The sequence below is a fragment of the Salarias fasciatus genome, chromosome 14, assembly GCF_902148845.1.
Source record: "Salarias fasciatus chromosome 14, fSalaFa1.1, whole genome shotgun sequence".
NCBI classification, from domain to species: domain Eukaryota; kingdom Metazoa; phylum Chordata; class Actinopteri; order Blenniiformes; family Blenniidae; genus Salarias; species Salarias fasciatus.
Window position 1 is genome coordinate 320,220 of NC_043758.1, and position 12,281 is coordinate 332,500.

Here is a 12,281-nt window from a genome sequence, read left to right on the forward strand (position 1 = left end):
AGAGATGTCATTTTTAGTCCTTGAGTTCATAGTTATGTGCTTTTATTTAACTGCTATCAAGGAATATGACTGTCTTGGTGTGCATGAGAGGAGATGTTGCAAGAATTGTGGACTTGTGTGTAGCGTCTGCTGGTACTGTAGTGGGCTGGTCTGGACAGAAGATGCCAGGGCCGACTTTTTGTCCCAGTCCACCCCTGCCTGGCATCACGGTAACGCCGCTGGTCCAACACGGATCAATACTCTGAGCCGGTTTTAAGAAGAGTCGTTTTAACTGTAAACTTTTCCTCAAACATCAGAACTTCAGCTGGAGTCCAAATCTTGAGCAATCTTTTCACCTCTGATAGAAACTGAAAAAAAAGAGAGACGGAATCCCTCCTTCCCTCCTCCCAGCACAGGGAGGAAAAAGAGGAGCGACTTCCGCACCATGTGAGCTGCAGCCTATTGGCTGCCGGTGCAGAGCCGCTGCGGCCCCGTGCAGCCCGGCATCCTCCCCCTCTGCAGCCCCGTGCAGACCCGGTGCAGCCCCGGTGCAGACCCGGTGCAGACCCGGTGCAGACCGGCCCCGAACAGCCGCAGTGATCCCGGACAGGCGCTCGGAGCCGCTGACATGCACGCAGACGTGCGCGCGGACGTGGCCGTGTCTCTGTCGCTGCTCGCGGGCGTCGTGGCGCTCAGCGAGGCGTCCCGCGCGCTGCTCTCTAGGACCCTCGCGCACACTGGACTGCGCGTGTACGCGGCGGAGCTCGTGTCCACCTTCCAGCTGTGCTGCTGCACGCACGAGCTGAAGATGCTGTCCGAGGTGGGCGGGGTCGAGCCGCGCCTCGCGCTCACCTTGACGTACGTGGCGTCCGTCGTGCACGGGCTCACTTTCCGGGGCGCCATCGGGAACCCGTCCGGCGCGCTCGAGCACGCGTACCGCGCACGGCTGTCGGGCGGATGCGCCCTGAAGCGGATCGCGTGCCAGTTCGCCGCCGCGGCGGCGGCGCGCGTGGCCGCGCCGCTGGTGTGGGGCTTGGGGCTGTCGGGGGTCCACGCGCGGCTCAAGCTGGGCGGCTTCCGGTGCGACAGCCTCGTGCACGCGCCCCTGCACGAGGCCGCCGCGGTGGAGCTCGCGTGCGCCTTTGTGGTTCAGACTGTCATCACGCACACGCGGGAGGTGGAGGAGAAGTACCGCGTGCACGCGGTGGCAGCAGCCATCACCAGCGTGGTTCATGCAGGTAAAAGAGGCTCTTTCACTTCCGGGTTCTGATCCTCCTGCAGGTCTGGACCGAGTCTTGTTTCTGTGTCTTCGTGTGGGTACCGGCCGGCCGGTTCTGGCCCGGCCTCGCCCGGCTCTCCTGTCCTCCAGCTGGACCTCCAGCTTCCGCTGCGTCTCTGAAGAATGTTTTATTATTATTTTAGGAGTTTATAGTCATCCTGTAGCTATATCTTATTTTATTTATTAGTTTTTTAAGCCAGTGTTTTCTTCACATTTTGTCCTCCAGCTTGTTGGTTTGGCCGGATTGGAGCCTCCTGCAGGCCAGATGTGGCCCACAGGCCTCATGTTTGACACACTGAGGGTGAATATCGTGGAAAGGTTTATTAATTTAGCTGACAGCATCCTGGCAGCGATGAAGGCAGAGAGGTCGCATTGTGATGGATTTGATGTGATCCTAATTTCTCTTTTTGTGCAGAAACTCAGAGGTAAACGGTGACTACTCCACAGGATTCTCATTTTCTGAATTCCTGTTTAATGGGTTTTACAAGCTGGAAGCCCAAATTGTGTTGAAAAGCTTTAAATTGTGGGCCCTGAATCTGTACTCCGTGGAAGTTTAACTCCTTGAATGGAATTATGGAGATCAACCTTTCCATGATATTCTCATTTTTTGGAAAGCGTCGCTTCAGTCAGCTCGTTTCACTTTAACATTCCAACAGGAACGTCTGCCTCTCTGCTTCTTCAGCAGCGTTGATCTGCCGTTTCTGAAGGCTTGGTTTTCTCAAACAGGAACTTCAGTGAAATTTAAGCCACTTTTATTCAAACAGCTTTCAGGTTCGCTGGTCAAAATATTGTCATGGTGAAAATTCAGGCAGAACTCCGTGTGTGTGTGTGTGTGTGTGTGTGTGTGTGTGTGTGTGTGTGTGTGTGTGTGTGTGTGTGTGTGTGTTCCTGTGACTGGTGCACTACCAACAACCTCACCCTCAACACCTCCACGATGAAGGACCTGATCAGTCAGGCTCCCCGGGGACAGGGTGGAGATGGTGCCAGACTTCAGCTTCCTGGGCACACACATCAGCGAAGACCTGACTTGGACTGCAAACTCCACATCCATCCTGAAGAAGGCACAGCAGGGACTCTGCTTCCTGAGGATTCTCAGGAAGAACAACTTAAGAGCTGAGCTCCTGGTGTCCTTCTCCGCCGCCTGGTGGAGTCGGTACTCAGCCGTGGCGTCCGCTTGTGGTTGTCCAGCTGTACAGTGGTGGAGAGGAAGCAGCTCCAGAGGGCTGCCCTGCCACTGGCTGCACTCTTCCATCTCTGGAGGAGATTTATCAGACCCGCCGCCTCAGGAGAGCCCGCAGCGTCGTCACAGCCCAGCCACCTCTTCCAACTCCGACCCTCGGGGAGGCGTTTCAGTAGCCTGGTGAACCAGCCCCGCCCACTCCACATTCTCGACCACGGACGTCCGGGGAACTAAGCACGTTCGGGTATTCGCAGTCCTTAGCAACCAGTGCGAGGGGGCAAACAATCACGGACAGTGCTGCAGGCAGAGCGTTTGTGTGGAGTTTGTTCTTGCTCAGTATTTGTTATAGATTGAGAGATATAGATATATAAAACTATGGTGAAGAATTGTTGTGTGTTAAACGGCACCAACAATGTAGCTCCACAGTCTCACTTGTCCTTTTATATGATACCAAGCGAGGCTGCTGAACCAGAGAGGAGGAGAAAGTGACTGTTATAAACAGAACCGCCGACAGCAAAACACCGGGAAAACTGGCTACCGAAATCAGACTACACGTATGTTTGTTCTGCACACTTTGTAACAGGTAAGAAAGGAAAGTTTAGAGCTGCCATTTCCGTTTCTAGACTATATGGGTGGATGTGAGCTGAGCCTGTTAGCCTGGCATGCCAGACTGACTGTATGTATTGCACACATATAAAGACATAAAGAGATCCGTGTTTCCCCGTGTGTCTCTGCCCATGGAGAGACGGTCTGGCGTGCCAGGCTCTGAGCCTGTTCCTTTAAGGTGGTAACAAACAAGCGCTAGCAGGCAAGCTAACGCTAGCTTGTTAGCGTCCTCATATTAATAAAACTGCATTCGTCAAATAACATTTTTTAATAGACACCTTTTATAGCAATATTTGTACTTACCAAGAGCTTTGATGAGGTAGTGGTTCACATCTGGGTACCCAGACGAGGCCATTGTCTTGGATTATTTAGCCAGGAATCAGCTGTGTGCTCGTATGGACACAAATCCAGCCCGACCATGTTAAGCTTTGCCTTATATCTTGCTAAAAGCTTCAGGCTTCAGCCCATCCTGATACTAGTGAGCCATACCTGGCACCAGGGACCAATAACAAACTTGTGCTGCTACACAACAGAACGCTGAAAGTTTTAATAACTGTGCAAGCCCTTACGGTTGCTACGGTCCCTTCCACGTTGTTTGCCCCTCCGGCCTGATAACTAAGGAAGATCACGTGGTGCGTGACGTCACGCCGATATCGAGAATCCACATTTGGATTTAGTAGCTGGGGGTGGGTCTGGGGACAAGCCAATACAAATGTGGTGCAGAGGGCGTCGGTTACTCCTTTGACTGACAACGCACTTCAGCCTATCAGCGCTTCAAAACAAATGCGTCATCAAAATGCGTTAGCTTCTCTAAGAGCTAGCTTTAGCTCTTTAGCTCTAGCTTCCCTACACGCACAGACACGCAAAAACGTCTTTTCCTGTTAGAAACTCTCCAGGCACAGACTCTAGCTCTTGCTTGATTGTTGTAATGCTTGGTATTTTGGCTGTAACTTTATTTATTGCAGCTTTGAGACAATGGTTAAAGTCCGTAATCTCCGCTAAGCTCGGTGATGACGTCACTTCCGGTTTAGCCGCCGGAATTCGCCAAAAAAATTTGAAAACAAAAAGCGGCAGCGCTGATTGGCTCAGTCGTTTCACGGCCGAGCCACATTCTCTTTCTATTGGCTCGTCCCCAGACCCCCCAGCTACTAAATCCAAATGTGGATGAGGAGTGGGCGGGGCTGGCTCACGAGGCTGGCGTTTCAGGGTAATAAAGACAAAAACAGCTTCTGTCCTGGAGCTGTCACTGCCCTGAGTACTGCATCATGACCAGCCCCTGAACAAGAACAAAACATGTGACCACCAACCGTGCAATATATTTATATTCATATTATATTTATATTACAAGCCACGCAAACTTTTAGTCTATTTTATTTTATACCGTTTTGCACTATTTTGTGTTTTTGTCTGTTTTGTTTGTTTGCACTGCCCACGAGAGCTGCTTCTCTCAATTTCATTGTATTCTTTCTGAACAGTGACAATAAAGGAATTGTGTTTCTGATTCTGATTCTGTGCAGGCGGCAGTGTGACCGGAGCTGTCTTTAACCCCGCCCTGGCCTTCTCCACCCAGTTCCGCTGCAGCGGTTCCTCCTTCCTGGAAAACTGTCTGGTCTACTGGCTCGGGCCGCTGATCGGTGAGGGGCGTCTGATTGAAGCGAACCGTGTTTAAAGGACCTGGTTGATAGAATTTTTGTTGAATACGTTTGTATCATGCAGTTTGAATTAGGGCTGAACGATATATCGTTATCATATCGATATCGGGATATGAACATTCAGGACATTAGTTTCTCAAAATCAACGATATCAAGCTTTCCCCTGCTTGCCCTGTCAGCTCGCCCATGCACAGGTCAGGCCAGCCAACCACAAACCTCCTTTACTGGTTGACAGCTGATGGCAGAGGGCGGCTGCAGATTCTGTACAAACGAGTTTGGTGGTCGTGGCAGTGAGCTCTCATAAATAAAACTGCATTTTTTTTACATCCTTTTGTATTGTGTTGTATTTTAATATATCGTATCGAGATATCTGGCATGGATATCGAGATATGAAATTTTGCCCGTATCGTTCAGCCCTAGTTTGAATTGTTTAAGTTGTTTACGTGCGATGGAGGTTCTGCGGTGGAACGTCATGTTTTCATTCATCCATTCGGGAAGTTTTTCTGATTTTCTTAAATTCATGAATCGTTCTGTGGAACCTGAAGCGTTCCGTACTCACCATCATTATATTGATGTGGAACTCTCAGACAACCGTTCCTCCCTCCACAGCTGACCGTCCATTCAAGAACCAGCTGGACTTTATCGGGGGTCACAGTGCTGGGGTCACGTTGCTGGGGTCACAGTTCTGGGGTCACGGTGCTGGGGTCATGGTGCTTGGGTCACGGTGCTGGGGTCACGGTTCTGGGGTCACGTTGCTGGGGTCACGGTGCTGGGGTCATGGTGCTGGAGTCACGGTGCTGGGGTCACGGTGCTGGAGTCACGGTTCTGGGGTCACCTTGCTGGAGTCACGGTTCTGGGGTCACGGTTCTGGGGTCATGGTGCTGGGGTCACTGTTCTGGGGTCATGGTGCTGGGGTCATGGTGCTGGGTTCAGGAATCCTCATCTGGATGCTTCTCGCCTGCAGGGATGAGCGGCTCGGTTCTGCTGTCGGACCGGCTGCTCCCCGCAGCGTGGAGAACGTGGTTCTCCCCCCGTCTCCCCGGGAACCCCAAGAAGATGACATGAGGAGCGTCGGAGGACGCCTCACGTCTTACCGATTATGGATCTGCACTTTTTGCTGAACCGGACCGATGACCGACCTGGAGTCACCGTCAGAACTCAAACTGAGGGAACATTTAGATTCCAGCGGGAGGTCAGAGGTCGCCGATTCAACACTAATTCACTAATGGAAGACCGAGATAGAACCCCACAGGTGGGATGCAGACGCAGTGAGGAAACTGAATTCTGTTGTAAATTGTAGCAGTAGAAACTGTGAAGCTGGTTTATCCGTAAAAACACTTTTCAGAAGTTTCTCCACCGACTGATCCGAAACTCCACATCCGACCACGTCTCCAGTGAAAATGTTGAAAGATAATTCATGTCAGCAGGATCTCATGCATCGTAAATCTACATTAAAGACTGTTTCAGAGCTTACATTAAAATGCTTTTACTTTGAAATGAGTGTAAAAAACATCTGACAAGAAGTGGAAACTGTCTTGAAGCTGCTGACTTGGAGGTTTTCCAGCACCGGATTCCAGATCTGATCCAGGCAGGTTCCACCTGCACCGGGAGGAAGGACACAAGGGGACACTCACGCACGCACGCACACACACACACACACACAGTTTGCGTCTTCAGTGTGTCTGAGAATGTCACTGCCCGTCTCTAAACGGGTTCTCACTGCAGATTAAAACACTTTCACTCCACAGATCAATTCTTTGCAGCTCTTGGTTCTTTTTTGTAGAATTTATTCCATTTCTAATCAACATGACAGGATGGACCCAGAATCGAGCTGGGATCCTCTCTCTGTGAGGTGAGAGCCAACCACTGCACGCCACTTCTGTTCTGTGGAATTGGAGGCTTGAATAATTCTTATATTCACAGTTTGAGATGAGCTGAAGCAGCCTGGTGGAAGTCAGGAAGCGAGGGAAGAAGAGCACAGAACCAGCAGCTGCTACAAAAACTACTGCTTTATTCATGGTTTCATACAAAGACTCTCCGGACAAACAGTTCGGGTAAAAAACAAAACAGTTCGAGTGAAAAACCCGTTTCAGCCTGAAAATAGAGCAAAAACCAAGTGCTGCTGTCCTCCAATCCCATGATGCAACACTGCAGCTCCATCCGGGACCGTTCAGTCTGGAAGGAGGAGACAGAGTGACGGTAAAGACAGATGACATCATGCTCTAGAACCTTCTCCAGCCGGCGTTCCGTACCAGTGCTCCACGTCCGCATCGTCAAACTGACCGGCCTCCATGCCCGCCGACTCCACCTCCATCCCGTCTGCATGCACGCACACACACACGCATAGAGTTACATAGTATTGTGGAACGTTCCAGGTCCTGTCAGAATGTCGGCAGCTTCGTGAAGCTCCTCCTACCGTCCAAGTCATCCTTGTGGTCGTCGGTTCGAACCCCCGCCATGCGGTACTGCTGAGCCACGGACTGGGCCAGCATCCCCTCCAGCCTCTCCAGGGTGGCCTGGCCCTCCTGGGTCAGCGCCGACAGGCCCTCCTCACAGGTATAGAAGGACGGAACCTCCACCTGGCCCTGCTCTGGGGGCGGAGCCAAGACAGGGAGGCTATAGAGCATTTTCCTCCTAACATCAGATTATAGAGCATCTTCCTCCTCTGACATCAGATTATAGAGCATCTTCCTCCTTTGACATCAGATTATAGAGCATCTTCCTCCTAACATCAGATTATAGAGCATCTTCCTCCTCTGACACCAGATTATAGAGCATCTTCCTCCTCTGACACCAGATTATAGAGCATCTTCCTCCTCTGACACCAGATTATAGAGCATCTTCCTCCTCTGACACCAGATTATAGAGCATATTCCTCCTCCTGACACCAGATTATAGAGCATCTTCCTCCTGACACCAGATTATAGAGCATCTTCCTCCTCCTGACACCAGATTATAGAGCATCTTCCTCCTCTGACATCAGATTATAAAGCATCTTCCTCCTAGTGACACCAGATTATAGAGCATCTTCCTCCTGACACCAGATTATAGAGTGTCTTCCCCCTCTAACACCAGATTATAGAGCATCTTCCTCCTCTGACACCAGATTATAGAGCATCTTCCTCCTCTGACACCAGATTATAGAGCATCTTCCTCCTCTGACACCAGATTATAGAGCATCTTCCTCCTCCTGACACCAGATTATAGAGCATCTTCCTCCTGACACCAGATTATAGAGCATCTTCCTCCTGACACCAGATTATAGAGCATCTTCCTCCTCCTGACACCAGATTATAGAGCATCTTCCTCCTCTGACATCAGATTATAGAGCATCTTCCTCCTCTGACACCAGATTATAGAGCATCTTCCTCCTCTGACACCAGATTATAGAGCATCTTCCTCCTCTGACACCAGATTATAGAGCATCTTCCTCCTCTGACACCAGATTATAGAGCATCTTCCTCCTCTGACACCAGATTATAGAGCATCTTCCTCCTCCTGACACCAGATTATAGAGCATCTTCCTCCTGACACCAGATTATAGAGCATCTTCCTCCTCCTGACACCAGATTATAGAGCATCTTCCTCCTGACACCAGATTATAGAGCATCTTCCTCCTCCTGACACCAGATTATAGAGCATCTTCCTCCTCTGACATCAGATTATAGAGCATCTTCCTCCTCTGACACCAGATTATAGAGCATCTTCCTCCTCTGACATCAAACTATAGAGCATCTTCCTCCTCTGACACCAGATTATAGAGCATCTTCCTCCTCTAACATCAGATTATAGAGCATCTTCCTCCTCTAACATCAGATTATAGAGCATCTTCCTCCTCTGACACCAGATTATAGAGCATCGTCCTCCTCTGACACCAGATTATAGAGAATCTTCCTCCTCTAACATGAGACTATAGAGTATCTTCCTCCTCCTGACACCCGATTATAGAGCATCTTCCTCCTGACATCAGATTATAGAGCATCTTCCTCCTGACACCAGATTATAGAACATCTTCCTCCTGACACCAGATTATAGAACATCTTCCTCCTGACATCAGATTATAGAGCATCTTTCTCCTCTGACACCAGATTATAGAGCATCTTCCTCCTCTGACACCAGATTATAGAGCATCTTCCTCCTCTAACATCTAACATCAGATTATAGAGCATCTTCCTCCTCTGACACCAGATTACAGAGTCAGGCAGTCAGGTGTTTTTTTTTTCTTACCTGCTTCTGATTCCAGGAAATCGGCAGCGAAAAGAAAGAAAAGCAGAAAACCAATGAGTCGACACTTCACTCTGCATTCAAAATGTAAATAAAGGTAAAACATGGCGTCGTCATGGAAACGACCCCTTTGATCTGTTCTCACTGATCGGCTGATCATTGTTTCAGCCAATGGATGAATCCTGATTATCTTTACTTCTAATCCAGTTCTCTGGGGAACCGGGCGGCTCCGGAGAAAGCCAGAACCCGTTAGCTAATGTCAGTTGGCGATCAATATATGGACTATGTCTATTTGACCTATAAAATCTATTAAGACTGATCTGAAGCCTGAGGAGCGGCTGCTGGCGCCGTCACAGCCCCAGTCTGAATCTTCAGCATGACTCGGACGGCGCTTCCTCACCGGCCTCCTCCACGTCGTACTCGTCTCCCTCGAAGTCGGAGTTGTCGTCGGAGTCCTCGGGGTCGGGGTGCAGCGCCTGGCACTCGCACATGGCCGAGAACATGGACTCCACTGCAACAGGAGAACGCCGTCAGTGTTCAGCCCTCACTTCCTCCCCGCTTCTCAAACACCCGACTGGCAGAACGGCAACGCTGCTCTCTCTACTGAGAAACAGGCGGGTGACGCCAGGAGCACCCAGTCCATCCTCTGACTCGTTAGCATGTAGCAGAGGAGGTTGGGGTGAGGAGGGGGCGGAGCCAAGCGTCACGTCACCCACCGCTCAGCTGTGCAGCAGGAGGCGACAGAACGAGCTGATCCGCTCCCGCCGGTCCCGCATGCATATTACTGCAATATTAAGACGGGTATGGCGCCTCGACCCCCTGCTGACCCCCTGCTGACCCCCTGTTAGCAGGTGTGCACCGGGCACAGACCTCCGCTGGTAAAAAGTGAAGTTGATGGTGAAGTGCAGTAAAGCTATAATTCTGGGGAAATTCCAGCAGGGGGCGACGTTGGTTTAAAAAAGAGCTCCGGTTTCACGGGAACACATTCAACACTGCTGATTTTCAGAGAGTAAATAAACACATCGGGCTCCCGGTTCCAGAGCAGGTCCTGGTCCACGTCTCTAGTCTCTATAACCGAGTCGTCTGGACCAGACTCTGGTTTTCATATCAGTCGTCTGCCGATTTGTTTTTATGAGTTAAAGTTTAGTATAAAGCAGCCAATCACAGCTCCTCCTCTGTCCACGTGATGCGGTCATGTGACCAGTTGGACCAATCACATCCGGTTTACAGTGTTCAGTATGGAGACGACCTGCTGGAAGCTTCACAACGGCATTCCAGAACGCCGCGGGGGGGACGCCATGTCAGCTCCGGCCTTCCCGATTCACCGCTCATGTTGGGACCAGCAGAGGACTGATGCATTCTGGGAAGTGTGCCGACTCACGTGAAGCTTTGTCGCTGGGCACAAAGCGGATCTCAGTGATAACTCCTTCATCGTCCTCATCCTCCCCTCCGTCACTGCAGCCCTCGTCATCGTCGTCTGGCTTCTCCTCCATCTCTGCTTCGTTCTCATCTGTCGGCAGCAGACAGACGCTTCGTCAGCTGGCGGATCCTCCTCCAGAGGGACTCAGATGTTGGTCCTGGTTCCTAACCCCCCGGCCCCGCCCACTCACCGCTCAGTCTGCCGTTGACCATGACGTACAGGTGCTCCTGGGGGAAGGCGCTCACGTCTCTGGAGATGGCGTGCAGCCCGATGGACGGATACTCCAGGCAGAAGCCCAGACCGGAGCCGTCGAACCACGACAGCTTCCTGTCAACAGACAGAGTAGCCTGAGGTCAGAGGTCAAATCCGGTTTGATCCTGAGCCTGCAGCTCAGATTGACTCCAGCCTGGTTAAAACACGGATTCAATCATTTCTCCCCTCTAGCTTCTACTCAATACCTCAGAATGACACCATGAAGACAGTCTGTAAGGGTGTTAAAATAAGGAAGAAGTCCCCGAACTCGGGACTCAACCGTGATAATTCACATGATTGTCCATAGTTAACTCTCGGTGAATCGGAAATTGATCACATCTTTTTATCTACTCTAAAAGTACATTAAAGGGAACATGTTCCCGTTCTTACTGCTCTCATCAACACGGCAGTGGTGCTTCATGTAAACACGTTGCCACAACCCAGATCAATATCAAATACTAGCAATTTCACTTGACTCGTTTTTATGGCGCCAATTTTGACAGTCTGACCACAAACATCAAGAGGCTGCGCTCAACACTCCGAGATCAGCTGTTCCAGACTCAAGTCTCCCGCAGTATGATGCCACAGATCTCTCTATAGAAGCTCTCCAGCTGCGATTACAGGTCTGATAATCACCGGACTGAACCCAGTCCTGCTGAAGCATGATGCTGCCTCCACCGTGCTGCGCTGTGGGATGGTGCATGATGCTGCCTCCACCATGCTCCACTGCAGGATGGTGTTGCCCTGATTCTTGGTTTCCTCCAAACCTGACTGCAGGCCTTCATACAGCCTAATCAGACCAGAGACTGCCTTTGGTCCTGGTCTGAGAGTCCTTCAGACACATCTGGACGGACTCCAGATGTGCTGCCATGCGTCTCTTGCCGAGTGTCTTCAGTCTGACTACGGATCGCTGGACCGCTGCAGAGATGCATGTTCTTCCCTCCACAGAGGAAAGCTGCAGCCCTGAGGCCATCAGGTTCTAGGGGAGTCCTGGTGGTTCTTGATTTAGTCCAGTTCCGGATGGAGACCGCTGTGCTCACTGGAACCTTCAGCAGCAGAGTGTTTTCTGCACCGTTCCCCAGATGTGTGTCTGGAGATGATACGACCTCTGGGCCGATCACAGCTGCATCATCAGTAGTTAATGTGATTGATCACATGTGGTAAACATTAACTTCTGACTACAATTTCAAATCTAATTACAGTATTAGTTTAAAAACAAGCACAAGCTTCAATATTTAGAACTTACAGAAACAAATGAGACTAAAACAAATGAAAACTGGCATGACATTCTGAACTGTCTGGGAAAAAAAAATACCACATTAGATCAGTGAAAACTGCATTCAGAAATCAATAAGAGAGTGAAAACAGCAGGTTTTAAAAGTAACGACCAGCAGGCCTCCGCGCGCCGCGCAGCACTTACGTTTCAGCCACGTACAGCGTGCCGCAGCCCAGCTTCCGGCCGTCCAGCACCGCCGTGGTCTCGGCTTGCTCGTGCCGCACGCCCTCGGTGGGAGGATGGAGGTTTTTCAGCAGAACCATGGTCCCCGGCGGTCCCTGGGGGTCTGCGGGGGTCCCGGGAGGTCTCGGAGCCGCGAGAGGAGGCGGCTGCCCGGAGGACAGGGAGACAAACCGCCGCTGTCAACACGGAGCAGCTCGGCGGGCCCCGGGCGAGCAGCGGGGGAGCAGCGG

General features: G+C 50.9%; 2 protein-coding genes across 2 annotated transcripts in view; one reads left to right on the forward strand and one right to left on the reverse strand.

Annotated features, from left to right (window-relative positions):
* Nucleotides 1-483: 483 nt before the first annotated feature.
* Nucleotides 484-6,341, forward strand: aqp11 (aquaporin 11). The gene is made up of 3 exons (XM_030108365.1): nucleotides 484-1,217; nucleotides 4,562-4,678; nucleotides 5,661-6,341. The coding sequence occupies exons 1-3, from the start codon at nucleotides 608-610 to the stop codon at nucleotides 5,759-5,761; spliced, it is 828 nt and encodes a 275-aa protein (XP_029964225.1). The 5' UTR covers nucleotides 484-607; the 3' UTR covers nucleotides 5,762-6,341.
* Nucleotides 6,342-6,687: 346 nt separating this feature from the next.
* Nucleotides 6,688-12,281, reverse strand: part of clns1a (chloride channel, nucleotide-sensitive, 1A) — a 5,803-nt gene continuing 209 nt past the window's right edge. The window contains exons 1-8 of the mRNA XM_030108367.1: nucleotides 12,013-12,281; nucleotides 10,531-10,667; nucleotides 10,302-10,430; nucleotides 9,321-9,431; nucleotides 8,924-8,929; nucleotides 7,113-7,286; nucleotides 6,949-7,015; nucleotides 6,688-6,871 (exon numbers count right to left, since the gene is read on the reverse strand). The exon at nucleotides 12,013-12,281 is cut by the window's right edge and continues 209 nt beyond it. Coding sequence (XP_029964227.1) covers nucleotide 6,871; nucleotides 6,949-7,015; nucleotides 7,113-7,286; nucleotides 8,924-8,929; nucleotides 9,321-9,431; nucleotides 10,302-10,430; nucleotides 10,531-10,667; nucleotides 12,013-12,131 — 744 coding nt within the window. The 5' untranslated portion in view covers nucleotides 12,132-12,281 and the 3' untranslated portion in view covers nucleotides 6,688-6,870. The remainder of the gene's footprint in view (nucleotides 6,872-6,948; nucleotides 7,016-7,112; nucleotides 7,287-8,923; nucleotides 8,930-9,320; nucleotides 9,432-10,301; nucleotides 10,431-10,530; nucleotides 10,668-12,012) is intronic.